The sequence below is a fragment of the Panonychus citri genome, unplaced genomic scaffold (assembly GCF_014898815.1).
Source record: "Panonychus citri isolate SS breed McGregor unplaced genomic scaffold, ASM1489881v1 Contig00048, whole genome shotgun sequence".
NCBI classification, from domain to species: domain Eukaryota; kingdom Metazoa; phylum Arthropoda; class Arachnida; order Trombidiformes; family Tetranychidae; genus Panonychus; species Panonychus citri.
The window spans coordinates 44,579-69,655 of record NW_026515453.1 but is presented as its reverse complement, the minus strand read 5'-3'; the positions used below and the strand labels follow the sequence as shown (position 1 = coordinate 69,655).

The following is a 25,077-nucleotide window of genomic DNA, read 5'->3' as shown; positions in this document are numbered from 1 at the left end:
TTATCCCATGGATTGAGACTTTCACCCATCAATGATTATTATCATTACAAGGATAATGATAATGAGAAAATGAGAATTCACGATTGATTATCATTTACTAATCAAAGATATAATTAAAATCTAATTAAACTTTTTCATCATCTCTGTGATCAATTATCAATTTTAACTCTTTAGCTGAATCAATAAGCAGCACAAGAATTATCATGAAAATGGAAACTGAATCAGTGAGATAATTTAACTTAATCAATTCTTTATTATATAACGTGAATAATTAAATATTTATCAAGTATTATGCTCATCTAATGAATACAATTTCATATTCAATGTCCAAACTAATCATTATCACTTTGAAATATATATGTAATCATCATGATAATATACACTTATCATGTTACATATTTAATTGTGTACATATATTGAGGCTACTTATTATTAACCTTTAATTACTTTAATTAGCATCATGAATTAATAACCTTAACTAATTTGCTACTAACAAAAGTCACGGAGTTAATTTAGATGATGTTACTCTTTAAGATGATGAACATGATTACCTTAATCATTATCATTATCGTTATGATTAATTATCACACGTTTTTTTTTCTTCTAACAGAATCAAAAGCTTGATTAATTTGTTGATTATTAAGAAATTACAAATAAATAGAGAGAGAGAGAGAGAGAGAGAGAGAGAGAGAGAGAGAAGTTCTAATGATGTTCGATGCTCCGAAATTTAGTTGGTCGATTTCATGAGGTTTTGAACTGAACACTTAAAGAATATATCACAAGCAAAAGGTTAGAATTTCAATTGGAATGTTAAACTGTCTCATTTTGTTCGAACTCCGAATTGAGTATTCAGGTGACAACGCAGTAAATTGTCTTCTAATTATTGTCCCAAATGTTCAGTCATCATCATCCTTCTTGTGTCTACATCTCTTCACAATAGTTCATTAACTTTTCTCACCTACATTTATCATCCTGATCACCATCATCATCATGTAACCTCTTCAATCGTTAATTGAGTCTCTTTTTTTACTACGAATTTTATCTCTCTCTCTCTTCTTTCCTCTCAATTGACTTGAGCCTCATTTTCAATTCTGGTAACATCTTCGAAAATGTTCACCTTTGACACTAAAAGATCATCATCATCAGCTAAAGGTGATCTTTTTTCACACAATCATGTTTATCAGAATTCTAAATGATTCAATGTTCATTTGATGAGTGATAAACTTTTCAAGTTCAAATTGAAAGTAACCTGAAAGAGCAATTGGTTCAGTTGATTATTTCTACAGTTCTGAAAGAGACTGAATCTCTATGAGGAAAAGTTGCTTCGATAGAACATGAAAAAAATGGAGTAAAAAACAATTTCCGGTTTCTAGAAGATTGAGAAACAATTTTTACAATGAATGAGAATAATGTTTAGATTCATTATACTGGATGGAGGAGAAGCGAAAAAAAGTTCATTCTAAACTTGAAGATGTATCAGAATGGTGAAAATTGTTCAGGGTGGAAAAGAAATTAACATTCATTTTCAGATTAAACTCATTAAAGTAAGATTATATCTCTGATGAGAGGAGGTGGAAATAGATTGAAGGTGGGAACTCAACTTTTCATCCAAAATCATGATTACCTATTAATTTTAAATTTAATGGAACCATGATTCTGATTAAAATGATAATAAACAACAAGAGAAAACAACAATCACAACACACACTGAATCCATCAGAATCATCAATAGATACTCAAGCATACCCATGGTATCATGAAGGAAAAGTGAGATGATAGAAGAAAAAAAGCAAGAGAAAACGATTTTTTTCTTCTCTTCCCTTATCAAGTCTTACTTTTTTCCACCTCCATCATGATCATAATGGGTTCTCATTACACTTTCAGAATTCAATCGATACTTTTACACCCAAATATTATCATGAAAAGGAGAGAGTGAGAGAGGTAAATGATATTCGGTTAGGAGTAAAGGTAGAAAAGCTCATCAGTTTCAAGTCAGTAACAGTGATCAGAAAATTCAATATGAAAATTGTTTTCATGAGTTTGAGAAAATGATGAAATCGGTTACATGAAAATGAGTTGATAAAACCACAATCAGAACGGAAAAGGAAACAATTTGATTGAAATTCACATAGTAATAGTTGACAAGATGGATGTAAACTCAAATGTTTCATCTGTTGATTTAATTGTTATAATAACAACATTATTCATGGTTAATATTTAATGTTGATTATCAATATAATTATCTTGACAGTTTGATAATAGTAAAGGTTAATTGTGCTAATGGTTTTGTCTCAATATGATAAACAGTTTTGACAGTTAACCATAATTGAAAAGCTCAATTATTACTTTGTTAATCATTTCAAAATAATTTGCAACTAATTGTGATCAATTGTTTGATTGATAAGTTAAATGTCTCTTATTGATTGTTGAAAGAGAAATTAAATTTTTCAATTAATGGGGAAAAAATTGAAATGAATGATTGTTGTTAGTGAATTTTCAGTTTCCGGAATTCATTTTGATTCCAATTCGATAATTTTCATTTCTATTCATTCAATTTCATGGCTCATAGAAGAAAGAAAGAGAAAGAGAGAGAGGGAGAGAAAAATGGAAGATAATGATGATAAACTGAATAATATGATTAACTAAATGAATGAGAATTTGTATGGATAATGATATTATCGAATATGAAAGTAGTGGGGGGAGAGAAAGTTCTGAAATGTTCTAATGGTAAATCTTTTGGTGATATTTATACATAGAAAGGTTATCATTCAACTAGACTTCTGGTTATACGCTTGGTTTATTCATAATAATTCTGGTTCCATGGTGAAATATGATGAAATTTTCTCATTGAACTTTTTTTTTATCTCATTCGAAAACATGATAACAATTAAATGTTACCTTTTCGATGGTAATCAGTGTAACAATTTACTTTTATAGTCGATACATTGAGGGTACATGATATGCTTGTTTGCACCCATTCAATTTCAATCAGAACTTTTTTTGCATGCGATTCATAATATTACTCAGATTATTAGGAATTGAATTACTTTTTTTCATCTTAGAACTTTAACTTTTTCCCCTTGTCGATTATTCTTCAAATCACAAGAAAATGAACTATTCAGCGTTTCTAATATTCGAAGTCTTTTCTCAAATTTCTTCTAAGTGTCAATACACTTTCATCATTTCCCTTCCAAACCCATGGATTCATGGGAGTGTATATGAAGATAAGACTGAATTACCTGAATAATGTGTAAGTTGATAATAAAAAAATTCTCATGTCATGAAATCTCATATTTCATTAGATACATTTTTCTGTTACTGTTGTTGTTCAATACAAATTGTAAGTTAATCCGATTGATGAATTATCTATATATATATATATACATTTTCCTTCCTACTCAGAGTATCTGAATACACCATGAAAATTGGATCAACGATAATCTGATGAAATTTCTTCAAATAGATTCAATTCTTGAAAGAAAAAAATTCTGGTACAAATTTCTAAATGTTATCTAAAGGTAACTGAATAAGACGACAATGAGATTGATACAAAAAACGGGTTGATAAAGAAAAGAGAATGAAAAGAATGAGATTAAAAAAGAATTTCGATAAATTTGGAAAATAAAAGAATATTTATTCCCAAAATTCTGATATCAATTCTTGAGCAAATGCTTGAGGGAGGAGAAATTTTTTCTTCCAAAGAAAATGTTAACTTCTACATACCTGTTTATATTTGATCCACGTTTAATACTGATAATATTTCAAATTTCTTGTTTATTTGTTAACATTTTTAATAGATTATCAGAATCGAATGGGAAATTGAATATATACAGTAAAATACATTTATATGATTAATCTGTTATTTTTTCTTGATCTTTTCATGAAATTCATATTAGAATCATGAATAATTACAAGCAACTATTAAGTTTCGTTAATGGAGGTTGGATTGAGAAAACAAAAATCTATTGCAAAGTTTGTGAATTTAAATTTATTTTCTCAATAATTGGTAATAATATTTTCTGTTGCCATGATATATTAATAGAATCATGAAGGAATGAATCTCCAAGAACATTTTTTAGGTTAAACTGATCAACTTTTTTGCTTCATGAAAAGATACCAGGAACCAGAATCTAAACTTTTTTTTTAACATTTTGGTGACATTTGAATTTTCACCGTGGAGAATTTGATTCAATTCTGATTTTTGCCTGTAAGCGTTTACACAAATTATGAATATGATAAAGCAAACAAGAAATTCAATAATCATGGTTATTTATTTGAATGTTTGGTCTCATGTTTTCGCAAAAGGTATTCAATTGAAAATTGGAAGTGAAAAATTATGTTGTTCAGGTGATAGTGGTTTGGAATAGCAGATTTCATGGTGTGTATATGTAAATTGGGCCTTGTTAAAGTTTCTTCACATGAAAATTGTTCAGAGAATTGAATATTCACCACCATGGAAATATAAAATACACACAAGAAGAGTGAGAGAGAGAGAAAATGTAATCCAACATTTCAAAGGCAAAATCTTTTTCTTTTTGCTCATTCAATCAGATTATTCAATGATCAGAATTTAAATCAAGTTAAAAATCAACATGAGACTTTGGGTGTTTAAAGGAAAATTTCAAATTGTTGACAAATTTTCTCTCACTTTCACTAAACTCTGAAACCGGAAGAAAAGGTTAAACTATTCTGAAAGGAAGTTATAACAACAAATTGATATTGAATCATCAACAATCAATTGGTTTATCTTGTCATACATTTTAATCTCATTCTTTACATGAGAAAAATTTGAAAATTCAATCAGAATGTTATTAATATCATACGAAAGTAAAGTGTTATCATTACTAAAGTTTCATCCTAATCATGAAACTTTCACCATGATTATAAGATTATCATTCTAGAATCCTATCGATTGTAATAATGATAAGAATAAATTTTATTTTGTTTTTTCTTCTCCCTTTGAACTAATCTTTAGTTACAAATATAATCATTATCATCATGATAATATGATAATAAAAGTTTCAGATAATGATGATAATAGTAAATATAATAACAAGTTGATTCCATTCTTACATTTGAAGATCTATGAAAATACTGAACAGATAATTAGATAGATAAGTTTCAGAACTTTTTCTCTTCCTTTCGGTCATCACCATCATCATCATGTTCATCGAGAAAATATCATCATCATATATTTATACCCAATTCTCATTGAACATATTAGACTAACCGAATTGGTTGGTTACCTTCAATTAGCTCGTTTGATATCATTTCAATTGAATATGATGATAGTTTGGGAGGAAGAAGATGAAAAAGAATCTCTCTCTCTCTCTCCCTGAAATTAACCTTCTTCCTTTATTATCATCAACAACATCCAAAAGATTAATACAATATCATGGATATTATTGAATTCATTGGTGCATATACTCTGGTAAAGATACTCCCATCATCCTTTTCCCATATTAATAAACTTACTTGTCTCAAACATTATCTTTTTTGTTCAGTACCATCACCATGATCATCATGTATCTTGTTAGCTCAATCTGATGGTACACCTTTTTCCAGGAGATAAGTTTACTTTTATGATAATAATAATATTATCAACACTCAGAATCAACACCTTATCAACTCATTTGCATTCATTTTCATTTCATTCTCACCCACTCTTGTTGAATAATCGTTGATGGCCAATTATCATTATCATCTATTATGGTCATCGATATGTAGTATTTATCATTTATTCAGAAATGATAATTGCAATAGGAAATTATCATAATTCTGATACCTGAATATTTATTCCTAACCATATAATATAAATGCCTCATTCCAATTCTGTGAATATACATTTATGGTGAATCATTTATACTCTTAAAGTGACAAAGCCTATTTCATGATATTCATTTGCGATTCTTTGACATGAAACTTTTTTCTCATTGATTAATTTTAACTCTACTTACTATCTGGTGTTAACCTAATTAAGATTAATTGTATTGATATTACAACATTTTCTTTGATTATTAATGAAACAACAATCGTAATATCATCATGATCAACAACTCGATCATCATAACAGTAAATAACAATATTGTTACTTGGAATTTACTTTTTTTTCTACCATGATGTATACATGGTAACGAATTATTCATTTTCATCGATTTTCTCTCTCTCTCTGTTCTAGTTTGAGTTTGAATTCTAACAAGTTCATTCTGATGGTGGTTCTATCCCTTGAGTGATGAATTATCCAACCCACCAGATGAAAACCCTTTGAGTCTGTTGGTGATTAACAGATATCTTGTTTCAATTGAATAACTAATATCATCCTAAACTTATATTCAACTAATCAGCTAATTACTAGAACAATTATCCTGATTAGATGACTATTGTAACACAATAATAATAATAATTATATTCACTAAATGGTTCAGTGAATCAATTCATTGTTAATATGGATCAAAAATATTTAGGTGTATTTCTGTTAACTGTTAATCAAAACAATTGCTGAACAAGCAAAAGTAAAAAGGGGTTAATCAGTTAATTAAATTGTTCCCTTAACCAATGTCAAAGTTAATCATGAGTCTTGATGAAGATAATATATTCAACGCAACCGCTGAGATTTCAATACAATATGTAAAAACTTTCATGATAAATATTGAATTGTGACATGAAATTGAGTAATTTTCATCTCAAATATACAATCCAATTTATACCCTCTGGTAAATATTGGATTCAAAATGGTTGATTAAACCAAATGAACAAAAAACTCACAGAATCCAAAGTATTAATCTGAATGAATGGTCAGCAACATATCAGTTAACATGATAAAGATTTCAGATTGATCTTTTTCACTTGATATAAAACTGCTATTGACAAGGTGAATATACAAAGGGAAAAGGTAAAAGGGCAAACAGTTCATTCTGTAACATTGAATACATAATATGGTCTACACGGTTGGTTGACATTTAACTGAATCAAATATTTTCCTTTTATCTTTTTCTCTTCTTCTTCTTTTACTTCAACTTCCTCATCTTTATCCTCATCTTTTCCTCTTCCTCTTGTTGAATGTTTATCTTGGGATTTTTTTTCTCTCTCTCTCTCTTTCTCTCCTTCTCTCTATTCTCTTGAAAAATTTTTCATCTTCCCTCATTCCAACCACATTCAATGTAACTTGTCAACTTTTGTTAACTTTCAAGCTTTTTAAATCCACCTTATCATCCAACTCATCCTTCTCATCTCCATCCTCATCCTTTCACCCAATATCTATCCTCTTCCAATGGATCCTTATGCAATTTAAATTCCTACTCATACAAAGTATAATATTTGCACTGGTTTATCTTCATGCACTATGTTTGCATGCTCCAAGTTTAAACATGTTCATGGTTGATTTTCATGATAATTGAATTAAATCATTATAGTTACATAAATATTCAAATGCTTTCTCAATACCTTTCACCCTTTTTCCCTGTTTTTTTCCAATTCCCACTCGTTCATGTTAATTTCAATATCATATTTACCTATCAACATAATTGTACTCATCTTTGCAATTATTACATCAATCTACAGAGTGTTCTGGAACAATAAATAGAAACACTGTAACTGCTTTATGATCATTTACTTGATGAATACTTTTGCAATCGTGTCTAACAATTGAAATGTGAGAAATTTGAACAATGTAAATATGTAATTATGGAATCAATTAATATCATCAATTGGAAATTGATATGAAACACAAATGATTGAGTTAAAGTAATGAATTTAAATTACATTTCCATGACTATGATAATCTTATGTGCATGTTTGATGTATTGAAAGTTGCGGGAAATTATCAACATTGAAAAGAAAAGTTCAATTACCAATGAAGATAATATCATGTGAGAATGATAGAGTAAATTAATAGATTATGGGAAAAAGTTGAAGAAAATGATTAACAAAAGGATAATCTCAATTTACTGATGATGAAGATTTTTTTTTCATCTTTTTCTTATTCAGTAAAATGTTGACAATCTCATTTGATTGACTGATGATTTTTTTCATGATAAGAAAACTATCATGGGAGGTAAAAGGTTACAGGAGGAGGAAGAGGATGAAACAAGTTACATGTGATGATAAAAAAAAAGTTACATTAACAATTTAGATTGATTTAAATTAAATTTAATCTCATCTTCATTGTGATGAAAATTTTTTCACCAAATTTACATTGATTATTAATCATAATCACGATTTCAATGGTAATCCCTTGAGAAACTGATGATGATGATGAGTAGATGATAATAATTAAAACTTTTTTTCTTCTTATTGATTTAATTTGTTAAAGATAATCGTTGGTTCAGATGAGATGATGAATTGATTATTGGAAATATATTCAATTGATTGAAAATTCTCATCATGAAAACAAGAAGCCAATTGAGCTAATTGATTTCAAGTTAACTTTCACTTTTATATAATTTAAATTAACTATTCTGTAAACACAATTATATCATTAGATTAGTAAAGGGGAAATTCAGGAAGATTCAAAGGTTTGAATAAATTCATTGTCAATGATAATGATCATGATTCAGTTACGATTCTTGGATATAAAAATACACCCTCAGGGTTGAAGATATGATTCAAGTTGGGAATGGAAAAGGTGAAATTATCAACAATTGCTGAGTTATTCACATTTTATCAGTTGAGGTTTCAAATTCATCATCATCATCATTACCCTGGTTTCCATGATTTTCAAAAACTCTTTCAATAGTTTCCTTTTTTTATACATATACTATTCAACTCAATTAAGCTTCTGTAATATAGCATAACCTTTAATGCCCTCAGGGTTTACTTTTTTTTCATCCATCTGATTATGTATATATAAATTGTTAAGATGATAATAGATGATGATGTTTGAATATGAAATTGAAACTTGGCTCTGCTCATGAAAATCTAAAAGTATTGAACAAGGAGGTGAAAACGATGGAAATCATCATGAAGATGATGATGATGATGAACCAAAAGCTCAATTATATTATAAATTCCCAAATGAATTTAAGCTTCCAAATGATGGATAAACCCTTGGTTACACCTCAAATTGAGTTATATCTCATTTGTTTCTGGTCTCTTTCATTTTCTCTTTCTTATCATCATCATCTTCTTCATCTTCATCTTTTCCTTTTGGTCAAACATGACTTGTTTTCCCTTTTCCTTTTCCTCTTCAATCTTTTCATCATTTTTCTCTCCTCTCAATGAGAATCATCATGTATCCTCTTCATCATGATCATCTAAGTCAATTTACACTATTCAATTCAATTCGATCCTCATCCTTTTCCTCGTCCTCATCATCATCTATGGATGAACAAAACTAAAAGTTCTAACCATCATTAACACCAACACATTAAGGTAAACTAACCATTAGAAGCTTAATATTGATCATCATCATTAACTATTGAAAGATACAAAAACTTTTTATCAACCAAAATTGCACAATTTAACCATCACTAATCCATTGATTATAACCTTAAATCATTACAACCAATTGAATATAATCAGTGGCTAAAATTTACATTCACAATGTTAATTACCATTGAGATATTAGTCTTGATTATACTGATCGGTAGAGGCAAAAAGTAATACCCTCCTATTGATTAGCATAATTTAAAAAACTGACCCTTGATTTGAATAGGAAAAATTTTCTATTATCATTGTTACACAATAATTAACATGGTGAATCAATTAATTCAACAATTATGGTAATAAATTGTTGAACAATCATTGCAATTTATTAATAGTTACAAATACCGAATAGCTTTTTTTTGTATTTTGTTTGATTTCATGATTGTTATAAGTTTTAATTGTATGAAAATTAATTTAACATCTCAATTGAACAGTGCACATATTTGCATAATATTTACATTATTTTCAATACATTCAATTGATGCTCCAAATAGTAAACAATTAACTTGAGAAAACAAAAAAAAAATCAATTCAAATATTTATACAAAATCGTCAAAGTTAACGTGTTAATTGATTAAGACATTGAGAATCAATCATCTTATCAATTAATCAGAGGAATCATTAGATTGCTAATCAATAGATTATTTGGTTTTTCTGGATTTCATATGTCTTAGCTACTGTACTTGTGATAATCATCGAATCAATTTCCGCTTTTAAATGTTATCATGATGAAATAATCAAAAGAGGAAAAGGAAATGATAATGACAAACATTAAAGTTTGAATGTGTTGTTGGTGTTTACTTGAAATCTACCTTGATATATATAATCTTACAATCTGATTCAAGTGTAAGTCTATTATTATTATCGTCATTATTATCATGATTACAAAAGCCTTAGAATGGACAATTTATATCAAAGAGAATTACATTCTAGTAAAAGAACTTTTTTTTCTTCTTTCCTGATGATATCATTATTATCATCGTTTCTTCTGAACTTTTTCTTTGTATCATGTTCAGTTCAGAGAAAGTTTCAGTTGAAGATGAAAGATGAATAGAAAGATATTTTTCATCTTCATCTTACTTTTATTTCTTTCAATCTCTCTCTCTCTCTCCTTTTATTGTTTCCAGAATTTGAGATTGAATCATGATACTGAATATTTGAGATGGTAGATGAACATGAAAACTCAGTGTTGTTCATAGAAAAGTAAGGATATTGAAATTCAAAAGTGTAACAGGGTTAATATTGATTAGATAATGTAGATAACAGAATGGAAATTGAGTCTATGGAGTAAAGAATGAAAAAAACAATGACGAATATTGATTTTATTCAAAGATCATGATGATAGTTTGATAGAAGATGAAAATTCTGTTTGTTCAATTCGAGTTTCAGTTATGGTAATAAACTGAAAATTGAAGAAACAAAATTCTCAATACTAACACTTGATTCCGATAAAATCGGAGAGGGTTAAAGTTACCATGCTTTGAATTAAATGGTTCATTTACTGTTGGGTCAGTTGATGGTTCATTTGGTTCCCTTGCAATCAAAAGTTGTTATGGTCAATTTGAAGACAACATAGTGTTTCAGAATCTACAGTAATTTATAAATAAAACTGACCAAAGTTTCAGGAATCATCATTAAGTTTAGTGAGAAAATTGTTACATGTAATCTGAAAAGTTCCTATTCCATGTTCAGGAAAAAAAAGTTCATTGTCTTTGGAAGTGATTTGAAAAATTGTTTGTCCACTTTAAAATGTAACCACTGGTCAGTTGTAAGTAAACAATTGGTCAGAAGATTTTTGCTTGAAAGAAATTCAATCTCAGTGATATTGTATCAATGGTCAGTTGGAAACAGAGTGAGTGTGTTGGTCACTCTCAAAGTGTCAAACTATTTCCACCTCTCATTTCAACCATTCTCTTTCTCTCTCTCTTTCTCTTCCTGAATCTTTCATCTTCCTCTTTCCTCGTCAGGACATTGGCTTCCGCCTTTATCATGTTTAATCAGTCAAAAAACAAAATTTTTCTCACTCTTTTTCCCTGGAATCATCCTTCATGATGATCACACCATCATAGAGATAGAGATTGATGAAACTTTCCATGTAATATATGAATTTTTTTCACCATGTAAAACTAACAGATAAAACCTTTTCCACCCTCCTTACCAACTCATTGAACCAACTTCCTGATAATCAACGAAACAAATTGTTTCCAATCATCTTGAAAGTTTCATTATAAAACCTTTTTTTTCAGTAGTTTCACCATCATTATCACACCATCATCAGCATTCAACATGAATGACATGTTACCATGTTAATAACTTTCATTGTCAATTCATCATCATCATCTATCCACATACACACTTTCAATATCTTCTAGATACTCCTCCCAGTTTCATATCATTATCATCACCAATGAATATCAACATTATCGTTATCATGTTGCTCATCATCAACTCACCTTCCCTCTCTCTCTCTCATTCATAAAACAAGCTGAAAATTCATTAAGTTCACCAAGCTGTGAAAAGGAGAGTGGCAAGGATGAAAATATCTCATTCTCTTTGTATGAGTATTTGAAACAAAGGAATCATCATCATCATGATAATATCATCATGTAATTTTAATATTATATAACAATAACATCAATGAGATGACAAGAAAGATGTAAAAACATTAATATGTTACCTCCTAAACTATGTAACTGAAACATTTTCCAGGCAAATTAATATTTCCATATGATTATCATGAAAAAACATGGTGATCAACAATGAACACTAATGATAAATATATTTCATGATGATAAGGTTGATCAGGATGATAGAGTACAAAAGATATGGAAACAATAAAGCATGAGACTATCTCCTCATGAAGATTATCATTTACAGTGTTGCTAATTTTTTTACCCTGTTAATCCTGATGAAATTCAATGAATGAAGGAATCAGATTAATTGAGACAGAAAAAAAACTCTTGTTCTTGATTATCTGTTAATCTAATTGCAAGTACAATACAATAATAGAATGATAAAAAAAACCTCAACATTAATTGAACAATTAACAAAATGAAAACCTCAACCAATTGTCATTGCGGTTAATATAATGATGAACCAGAATTCAAATATTTACCTTTGTCTTGCATAATTCATTTCATGAGCCTCATGAATTCATGATACACAAAACTGATAATAACAATTAGTTACACCCTTTACCCTCCCCTTGGATTTTATTATTATTATTATTACCTTTTAATAACAATAATAATTATCATGATAATAACAAAGGCCATAGGTTGATATGAATTATCATCGTTTCCCTGAGCCATGATAACTCATAAAAACTGAATCAATTGTCCAATCAACTGACCATTAAAATTAATTTAATTTTCACCATAATTCATTGTAATAATAACAATTTTATCTAATTATTAATATAAACGTAGATTAGAAATTAATTTGAATAAATGAATCATTAATTGTTACGATTTTGGTTTGTTTTTTTCGCTCTCTAAACATTAACATCATGTTGAAAGACTTGGAAACTATCATATTAGTTATCGTTAATTGTAATAATTAAAAGTAATAACACAGCAACAATTAAAGTAACCAAACCTTAATTGTTACACTACAAAATAAGAATCAAATGAAAGACTTGTTAACAAGATAATATAAGGAAACATTTCTAGTGATCAAATAATAGATTACAATTAACAAACTTATCAAGCTCAATGGAGTAAACAAATTAACTCTGAAAAAAAAAGAAAACCAGATTAGACATTAATTGTTTGTTAATCGTGAATAGTTAACAACAATTAACCCACTAGAAGTTGATAAGATCAAGGATAAATCATAAACATTAAAATCAAGAGTCAAAAGTAAAAGTTGATTACCTTTCCTAATCTTTAGCTAATTATTAGCCCAAAAAATAACAACAAAAACAAATGATCAACCTCCTCATCTTCATCATCTTTATCATCCTTATCATCTTTATCATCCTCATCATCTAATAATGGGATCGGTTAATAAGGATTCGTGCTAATATACATTATATATTGTTCATCTTATTAAGGTCAAAGCCTACGGGATATTAATAGGAAGCATAGATTAGACTTTTTTAGTTTGCTCAATCAACGGTTATCATGGTAATTAATGTTACCTTGATTACAATTAAAATCCCTAAATTGTTATGGTTAATTGTTGAGAGATTCAATTGTTTTTACCTTTGTTTAATTTTCTTTTTTTCCTTTCATGGGTTACATTTCAATTCATCCATTCATCAATTCATTCATTGGAGATTAAGATTAGTTGTAAAATTATTCTCATTGTTTTAATTTTAATTCTTGACTTTTATTATTACTTAATTTTGGATGATAACATTCAACTCATACTAATGAATGACCATCAATTATCATGGTGATGATTATTAATACACTAAACTGACCTTTATCAGAAGCCGTATCTTAATGTTTTGTTTTTGTTTATCAAAGTCTCAGATTAATTAAGCATAATAATCATCAAGTCTTTAAACGTGCTAAGGTAAATATTATCATATCATTTACACACCTTAATCTGTACACGTTGAGATAATCTCTTAAGCTAATTAATCTCTTTACTTTTTTTTTCTTCTTTGTCTTACTTTTCCTGTGAATAGAATCAAAGTTGTTTAAGAAAAAGATGAAATCTGATTATCCTCTCAACTCATCATCATCATCATCATCATGAAGAAACTATTTATGAGGTTTTCCTACCTTTCGTCATCATCTTTATCCTTTATACCTGTGACTTTTTACCAACTTCTTTACACACTTACCTTTAAATCAGATTATTTATGACTCTGATCCGGATAAAGATGATGATCATTTCTCATGAATAACATCATGTTAACAATTTTTTTATCGTTATCTTTTTCCATACCTTATCCTTGACTCTTATTACCAAATGACTTTTCATCATCATCTCTGATGAATTAGAGTCTTTATCAACAAGCTAAGACATGGAAGTGCTAAAGGTGAGATTTATGAGCTTCTCTTTCACCAAGTATCATCATGGAAAATCAAACAAGAGCTAAAATTAGTATTAAGATGAAGAAGAAGATGATGATGATTATGGCTATGGTTCAATGTTGCAATAGAATTGAAAAAGGTAAGAGGATGAATAGTGAAAGAGAAACAAGTTGATGAACATCTATTTATATTTATTATTTACCTGAGTGAGAATGAGAAGATCTCACACCTATGAGAGCAAAAAAGATGATGATAAAGATGATAAAGGAATAGAAGATAAATAGAAGATTCTAAAAAAAAGTCTCTCAATTTGAATTAAGGTGAAATGATTTACTCTGATTAAATAGACTGGACAAAAGAGATAAGAAAATGAATCGAAACAATTTTTTCTCTATCTTAATCTTAATCTCTCTTTGCCTCTCTTTCTCTTACTTCATCTGAATCTCCATTCTCTTAATCTCATCAACATGCATTAGGTGTTATTAAGATTCTCAATTAATCTAATCTGTAGCTTCTTCCCATAATTATCATTTAGCTTTTCCATCCTGTTTATCAATCGTATAAAGAAAAATGTTATCCAACAATCAGAGTGAAGTTTATCAATTCCATTAATCTAGTTGATGAATTTCATCTCATGCTTGGGTTAATTGTGATTACTGAGATTAAACAGTTAACATTTAAAACCTTTATCAATTTCACCTTCAAATCAACAATTTAACATCAATTTGTAAACTTTTTTCTTCTTCTTGTCATTTCACCTTCACCTTTGTTGTTGTTGGTGTTTATTTTACAGGTAAAACTTTTACCTTCTTATCAATTAATTGTTACCCTCAAAATAAACTACAAGTTAATTGCATTTGATAATCTCAATTGCAATTAGATTATCATTACTTTTTTTACAACATCCTTTTAATTTTGTTTCTTTCTTCCTCTTATATCAACATTATTATCCAATTGTAATGCAAATGGTAATCAGCTAATTGTTATGAGTTTGCAACAACAACAACAATCAAAGGTAAAAATGATAATAAATATGATGAGTCTATTTGATTATTATCACAAACAAATAAATCTATTGCTAAATTATATCCGATAAGTTAATCTGATCTTGTTATATTTTCCTGGGGATTAATATCAATGTCAAATCTAAACAATAATAAATTGTAAATTCAATGGAAATGATTGCTTCTTATATTATGATTCTCAATATCAAAAGGTGAACAAGAATTGCTTTGATTATCATTGTGATAGCCAAAGACTATGACATTTATATTAAGAACCAGTGGAAATGTTATTTTCTAGACTTGGGATAAATGTATTAACTTGAATACGATGCTTTTTCTGGGCTTGGGATTATATCACATGAAAGATGAGGATGAAGGGAGAGATACTGATGTTCACTGGACAGAACAGCATAAAAAACCTTAGGAAAAAATATCTCTCCGAGATATTCACCATTCAGAATCTATGATGATGACTATTATCATCATCATCATCTTCTTATATGATTTTCTTACATTCTAATGGCATTACAATGTTATCTTTGCGTGATTACAATTTTTTGCTCTCTCAAGTCCATATATTATCACCCAAATATAAAGAGACAGGGTCATGGGTCTAAATATAATGTATTGTGTGACATTTATTTGAATGAGAGACAAATAGATAACACCATAATCATGGTAAATATTAGCAAAAGAAAAGTATATCCGATTGATTTGATCAGAAATGTTCAGAATTAGTTGAATCTTTTATATTATCATCGCCATCATGAAAACTATGAGTATATATATACATCTACATGCATAATGTTTGGCTCATAATTCAATTGTTATTGTTACTATTATCCTTTCAAAGTTTTCCTTATTTTTATCATTGTTTCATGTTCTGTATTCTCAATGAGATATTTATCTTTATGTATTATATTGTAGCTTTCATGGGAATGAGAAAAATTTTGAATTTCTAACTTTTTTTCATCAGAAATTTTTCATTACAATCTAATACTACTCAATAGATGAAGGAAAAATATTCTCCGAAAAGTTCATGGCAATTTATCAATTGGTAAAGATACAATACTCTTCATGGGGAATTTGACTTGAAGGTTTTCATTGACTATGAAAACCGATTGAGTGTAAGGTTCAATTTGGTTCATGACCAATTTCAAGGTAACCTGAATGAATACCGAATGAAATTAGAAACCTGGGCGGAAATAAGTCTTTAGGATTAAGAGTTTAGAATTTTTTTAGAAAAAAGAACTTTTTTTTCGCTCTCTCTCTCTCTCTCTCCTTTTCTTCTTTACCTTTTGCCGACACCTTAATCACAATTCGAGTTGATATTAATCATACTCTTTGTTTCAACTGATTTAAGATTGTTTGTAAATCATAATTGCGTGATTACAATTATGATTACGATTATGATTAGGTAGCAATGATTATACTTGTTGCTATTTGAACACATTGTCGTTTCATCATCAACCCACAAGGTATGATAATGATGATGATGGTTTAAGATGATGAATTAAGTATATATTTGATGAGGATGAGAAATTAATGATGATGATGATGATATTAATAAGCCTAATCTAAAGTGATATCCACGCAAAGATAAACTTGTTTAGCATTTTTTTTCTCAATCAACTGTACATAAAATGAGCTTTTGTTGTTTCTTATTTTCTGTTTATATACAGAAAATATTTTAAAATTCAAACGGATTAGGATAAAGTTTAATCTTTTCTTTTTCATCATCTAATCACAATTCATCAACTGTCCATCATCATCATTAGGTTTCCATTTCTGATAAGGTACTTTGAACACTTCCTGAGTTACTTAAAGCAAATCAAATATAAAACTGAGTGATTCTGATTGATTATCTAAAAAGAAAAGGTTGAAATCATTTAATATAATCACCATGAAAATCAAGAAAAGGATAAGATACAAAATATTCAATATCTTTCAATCATCATGAAAATACTGATTGAAAAAAAAAGATTTCAATCAATATAAAGATAAACAAAATTCATCATGAATTTACAATCAATATTTTCAGATTCATTGAGAAAACCAAAAAGTAAACAGAAAATAAATGTTTCAAATATCCATTAGGAAAGAGACTCAGACATGATCAATTTCATGAGATTTCATCAATGATACTGATCAGCATGTTGAAATTTTCAACCATCAACCTTTTAGTTCAATTAAAATTTTGATAATCAAAAGTTAATTTAGTAACTAGCAATTCATAAGAAGGAAAAATCAATTAAAACAAGATTAAGAAACAACAGCAAAAAAACAAAGTTGATTGAAAGTCTAATGAATTAATTGATTCAATTAGCAGGATAAAATTTCCAGCAAACTAAACATTGAATGAAAAGGTGAAAATTGATATAAACAAGAGATTAAGAGATAAACTAATCATTTAATTAGATTTAGTTCATGTGTTGATAAGAGTGGAAAAAGTTCAGTTTAGAATCAGAATATTTCTCATGTTATATTATTTAGAAAATGGAAAAGTTATCGAAACTTACATGCATAGTTTAAGGTCGCATTTCGACTTGTTGCTTTACCGATCTCATTACGAGCCACACACCAATAGGTTCCAGTATCTGGATCCTTTTTATTGTGAATAACATGGAGGAAAAAAGTGACCCTGTAGGTAGGACCATTCGATTATGATGTTTACCAATCTTTTTACCGTCTTTGTACCATTCGATTGTTGGATTAGGATTACCTTCAGCTCGACAATCTAATTTGGTTGGTTCATTTCGACCCACAACGGTATCAGAGGGATGTTCAGTTATTCGGGGTGGACGAAGATGATCAGTTGATCCTATTATTTGAGAAAAGAAAGAAAAGATTTATGGTCAGAGGAAAAGATGATAATCTAATGGTCAAAATTGACTAAATTTGATTATGAGAAGTAAATCTTGATGAGAAGGATGAGAAGGACGAGAAGGATCATCAATTGTTATCATTTAATGTATTTTACTGGACAATTGGTATGAAAAGTGGGGAGTAGGTTATTGATTCAATTTGATTGTAATAGTTTATGTTATTGTTTGGTCAAGAGTGTCAAAGGTATTATGTATTGTTAGATTAAGTATAATTCAATTTCCTAACATGATAATCCCTTGTTTTGATCATCAGCTGATCAGTTACTTTCATCTGGTTCATTTAATGTATGAAAAATTATCACTTTTAAAGTGGATTGTTGGTTAAAGAGATGATTATTTACCATTATTATTGAATGATTTATTGGTCATCTCTATTTATTGACTATGAGAGAGTGAGAGAGAAAGGGAGAGAGTAAATTGAGATGATTATGTTGATGATTGGTCAAGATGGATGAGATTCAATGGAGAGTGGAAGTTGCAAAAATGCAAAAAAGTAAAACAAATGGGCATTTTGTCATAAAGATAACCAGAAGGGTCAAGCTTTGAGTGGCTGACCAACAGCTAATCCAAACTTAGAAACAAATGTCATCAGAGAGAGAGAGAGAGAGAGAGAGAGAGAGAGAGAGAGAGAGAGAGAGAGAGAGAGAGAGAGAGAGAGAGAGAGAGAGAGAGAGAGAGAGAGAGAGAGATTTAAACTTCCTCTTGTAGATATTTTGTGGGAAATTACTTTTGATTGTATCTAAACAATTGACTGATTTTCTAATCATTTTGATGATAACCAGATTATCTTTGGTTCGTTATTTAAAATGTACCGATTTGAGAGCAATCAAGCTGAACACAATCAATTGGTTAAACTTGATTGTTTTCATTTCTCACTTTTCATTTTAAAAGATTTAGGTTGATCACAAATTAGTGATTTATTAGTAATCAATCACATCAATTTAGACACAATCAGTGAATTATTATCAAGTTTTCATTTGATTAGTTTTAAATCAATTTCAATTTTCATCATTATGACCCAGATAAATTTGGTGATGCTTTAATTAACGTTGACCAGTTGATTTTATTGATAAATGAAACATTTCATCATTTTTCTTGGCCAATTAAGGTTAATCATCACGAATCAATTGATAAACATGTTAATTGGTGTGGTCATTATCATGAACCAATAACAAGACGAAAAACAAACTGATATAATTGTTTACTTATCATTCTCATTCAAAGTTAATCTCATTAGGATAATTTACTTTTCCATGATGCTGATGATCAATTCTAAGGATTATCCTAATAGTAAAGATGAGAAACATGTTTACCGTTATAATTCATTGATCAGCAATAAGAAAAGAAAGGCAATCACCATCATCATCATCATCACTCTCAACTTAGATGATTGGAAAAATTGAGCAAAGAGAATCAAAAGAAATCGATCAAGAGTATTGATCATCATCATCATGATTACAGGGGAAAAAAGAGAGAAGAAGAAGAAAAAAGTGAGATAATAATCTGAACACGTAGTAAATTGTAGTAAAGGTGATTGGAAGATATTGAATGAAATTGAGGTAGAAAATGGAAGATGGGAAAAAATATTCATTCTAAGTGACTGGTAACTGTCAATTTTGATTCTTCAACTTGAGATGAAATAGTAATTGTAAACATTTAGATATTCACAACCACGAGAATCAACGGAAGCTTAATCTTCATCTCATTGAGTATTATCATCATGGTCTCTCAAAGTTTCAGAGGTGAAAGTTACTATTCATAAGATCCTATGAATGTTTATTGTTCTTGACTTTGTTGATCATTTCGGGATGTTGTTCATTATCATTTTCATCTTCAATTGGATTAACTATCACTTGGAATAATTTACTCACTTACACCCTCAAGCTCATTCATTCATTCAAATGAATTTTACATGAGAGCATCAAGAGAATCAAGTTTCAAGGGTGAATTTTTTTGCTACCTTTCTAAAGCTCTAGAAATTTACAAAGCTCAAACTTTTTTTTTCTAGCGAAATAAATGAAGGTGGAAAAATATATTCTAAATAGGGATGGAAACACTCATGGAATTTATTTCAACATATTAACATTTCCAGTTAAATGCTATTTAGAATTTAAATTGTTAACAATCAGTTGATTGCAATTTATTATTGTTGCAGATTTGCATTCAAATGATTTTACGTTTAACAACAAAGTTAACAAACTATTTAGTGTATTTGTGTTAATTGTACAGAAAGAGAAAAAGTTTAACATCATCAATTGAGGGCCATTAATTATTCGAGGTCAATTGAACATTTCCTATTAATTTACACTACTATTTCCATGTAATTTTTTTCCATAGACTTTCAATATAAACATATCATGTTGATTATAAAAAGTATCATCAATTGATAAAAAAGTGCCAACTATTTCATACTCTCTGTGTGTTAATGATACACATTATGTGTTACATTTACAATAACCGGAAACACTTTTTACTGGGTGGCCTTTGACTTTCTTAAGGCTGAACTTACAGAGAGGGAGAGAGATTGATCTTCATATGGATACAACAACATTGGAAAACAAAAGTTACTTTGAAAGATGGAGAAGAGAGAGAGAGAGAGAGAGAGAGAGAGAATTACAGAGGAAGAATGAAAAAAGAGCTTGCAATTTGTTGTAATTGTCAAAGTCGAAAGCTACTAATACACATAGACTATTGCAATTACATCGCTAATTGAACATTAAGACGAAGGGAACATGTTAATTGTGCGACAATCTGTTTTTCTCATAGGTCACAGTTATTTTTGTAAATTCTTTTTTTTCTCTCTCTCTCTTTTCCTCTGTAAATTTTACTATTATTGCATCAATATCGACATTTGCATTATCATCAATCGTTTTTCTTGTAAAAATGTAGCGATTTTTTTGTGCTCTGTGTAGTATTTGAATTACATTTTCCAGTGAGAACAAAATCTTACAAAATGATCATTGGATCTGCAATCAGCTTCATTTACATTGATCTAATTGTCTAGTTGATTTTGCTGTTAATCTACAACTTGATTGGTTTAATTGTGATTAAATTGATGATTTATCCCTGAATTAAGTAGATTATCAATCAAATAAACATCATTTACCCTCAACCAGATAACCGTTGTAATATTTGTACTTTTCATCCCTTGTCAATGAATCAAAAGCATTTTTTGTTGCAAATCTGATTTGCTTGTTTTGGATTAGATGAGATTTGTCAAATTATCATCATCATCATCATCATCATCATCTGATGTGTATAAGAAAATGGTCACGTGACTATTGAACAATATATATCATATTTACAAAAGTCTTTGGGTTTCTCAGGAAACCCTATGAAAAACAATTTCCCCATAGATGGAAATGTAAGATTTTTCCTTATAAATTAAACTGTAAAATTGGTTTGACACACTTTGGTTACAGTTATTATATTGGCTCCAAAAAAAGGGAAACAATGAGCATCTCTATGTAAAAATCAATGGATGAGAATGATGAAAAGGGAGAAACAGAGACAAAATTGCAGAGATGAAAAGATCGAGAGAGAAGCAGATGAGAGAAAAGATGAATGGATGATAAGAATGATGAAGAGAAAGAGGCTAAAGGTCAGTTGATAGAGAAAAAGAAAAGTGAGAAAAGATGAAAAGATGAAAAGAGATGATGATAAAGGTGGTGATTGAATGAGAAGGTAAGAAAACAAGATGATGATGAAAACAAAGATGAAGAAAAAAAAAGCTGAAAGTCAAAAGAAATGAAGAGAAACACACAAAGAGAAGATTAAAACGGAAGCTTCGAAGTTCTAAAATGTTCTAAGAAAATGAGAGAGTCCATTGAATAGGTAATTGTACCGAAGTGCCAATAATCACAACTATTATCGTCGAATGAAAAAAAAGCAAGATATCATTTTCTTTTCTCTTTTCATCATCATCTCTCATTATATACAATCATCTTTCAACACATACCACACATTTCGTCCTCATCATCATTGACTTTATCAATTACCTTTTTTTCACAGGTAAACATTAAACACTATTAACTTTCATCGGCTCTTCATCACAGAGATAAAAATCATTCCAATGGTAGAAAAGTCATAAAAATTAGACTCATCATCCATTCAATTGTAGAGTTGTAAATTTACACTCAGGTAATCAAATTAACAAAGAGAGCATTAAATCCCATTGAAGTATTTGATAAACAACAATAATTTTGTCTCAAAAGGTTTAGGGTTGAATATTATTCAAATGATCATCACACTAATGGTCATCATCAATCAAGTACAATGGTAACTAGATTTTTTTTATATCGATGATAAATTCATTCAATGACCATACGAATCATTAAACACATTATGTTTATATAATTTCCCACGATTGTAAATATCACATAGACTTTTTGCTATCGAAATTCATTTAAATGAATTGAAAGATGAGAATGGAAAACGGAACAAAAATTTATCTGAATATGAACTTAAAGATTATCATTTTTTGGTAGAAATCAATTGATTACAATCGAGACCAGGATTCTCTCTCTCTCTCTCTCTCTCTTTCATAAGTTTAACTGATTGACCATTATCTCCATCGTCATAATTATAAACCATTGACCATTGATTGTTATTTTCTTTGACACTTTTGGTGGTTGATTGTCATTGTTATCAATTTATTATTATTATCATTTCAATGGCAGTAAATATCATCTGTTACTTTTTTTTGACTGATCAGTTTGAATTGATTTTCGAGATGACCATTGGTCAATCAATTATCGATTAATATAAATCATATGAATTCATCTTTAGTAAACTAGATTGACCATTTCCCTAAATGTGGGAGGAAAAGTGAATGATCAACAATGGTCAATCTTTTATGCTGATTTCAAGAGATGTGTAAACAACAACAATTTAACAACTGTAATAACAATTGACCAATTATTTGATTACTTTTTGACTTATAATCATAAACATGTTTACAATCAAGAGATAATTATTCATTAACTGACTTAAATTACTTACCTAATGTAAATAATTTGGAGTATGTTGTAGTTGGACAATCAGTTGATGGCATTGATGATGACGATAACAATTTACCATTAATATTATCATGATTGTTGTTGATCATGTTATTATTATTGTGATGATGGTTAATTGTTGATGTTGAATGATGATAAGTTACTTCACATTTGTAATTTGCTTCATCACTTAATCCTAAATTTTTAATCCTTAGATAAGTAATCGGTAAGAGTAATATTTATCGTCCATTGATATCCTTTCGGTTGACCAATAAATGAACCTGATACTTTGTGATGTCCACCACCAGTAAATGAATATGAATAAATATGTTCCCATTGTGACGAAACATTTTTAAACCAAGTGACCATTGAAATGGAACCACAACTTTTAATATTTACTTCACAAGGTAATGAAGCAATTTGATCACCAAATGTCGCGATTTCATGGACATGATTAGATATTGAAGATGATGAAGAGGACGATGATGATGGAAATATTGGAAATGATGATGGAGATGGAGACGAGGAAAATGAAGAAAATGAAGATAAAGATGATTGAGATAATCCTTGAACATTTGGAACACAATAAGTTATCAATAGAAAGATAATTAAACAAGAACAAAGAAAAAGTAAATTAATCAATGAAGATAAATTCATTTTCATTCACTTTAATTATTTTTGATTTAATACATTAAATAGTTGATTAGTTGATTACAATCTTAAAGATTATCAATTTTCTTCTAGAAAACACAAACAAGCATGATAATAATTCCCATTGAATTGATTTCAATCCAATTGAAATGATTGACACACAGAAAAAATCAAATTCACATAGAAACAATCCAATCTTGTTACTTTTCAGAATTAAATAATTACGTTAATTGTTGCTTTAATTTCCCTTTTCCAATCATTGTTAAATAATCTTGTTGACTGTTCACATTGAATTTTATTAGGGTAAGTGTATTAATCTGATGTTGACAATCAACTAAATTGCCGGTTAACTGTTAACTAGAATGAAACTTTTCTTTTTTCTATTTTATCACAACAGAGCAAACTCATAAATCGTCTTCATCTTTAAAGGTTATCATCATTTAACATTAGGTTTACATCTCCATCTATTGGATGATTAACTTATTTTTCATAGGGAAATCCTGCATAAGTATCAATATTTTCACTGCAGATTTTATTTGTTTCTGTTTTAAATAAAGTTATCTTACTATATGCAGTTCATGTTTACAGAAGTGTGAATACAGAGTATTAATAGTAACAGGTACAGATCTTATGATTGTTACAGCTACTTAATGACTAAACCATTTTTCGGAAACTATTTCACACCTTCCTCTTGAAAAATTTAAAAGCTCAACTGAATGCGTCCTCACCTCGTGATCTGATATGACCTTTAGAGTTTGTGATAAGAGATCTGCTCTGCCAAAAATCTTTAAATGACCTCTTCATGATATAAACGAAATGACATTCTAATTCATAACTGAAATTCCTTTCCTTCTTCAAGTGAAGGGTCATTCTGCAAATAAGTAACAGCACCAATTTGTGAGCAAAAATGATGTCTGTGTATTGGTCATTAATAAATATTGCATTACGATGTATGATTGCAAAACAAATTTGAAACGGTTCTGTCATATTATCTCGTTACTTTATGCTATCGAATCGTTTTGATTGCACTTTTCTGCCTGATTTTAGTTTCGGTCACTTTCTGTGAATATGTTTCAATGATAATATTTTCAGTTAATATCAATCATGATAAAATGGAATAATTCATAAT

General features: G+C 28.9%; 1 protein-coding gene across 1 annotated transcript; it reads right to left on the bottom strand.

The window, feature by feature from the left end:
- Positions 1-17,805: 17,805 nt before the first annotated feature.
- Positions 17,806-23,515, bottom strand: LOC128398224 (roundabout homolog 2-like). The gene is given in 3 exon segments (XM_053359054.1): positions 17,806-18,051; positions 18,054-18,236; positions 23,302-23,515. Coding segments are annotated over 3 exon segments (420 nt in total). The 5' UTR covers positions 23,408-23,515; the 3' UTR covers positions 17,806-17,920.
- Between the last annotated feature and the right edge of the window lie 1,562 nt (positions 23,516-25,077).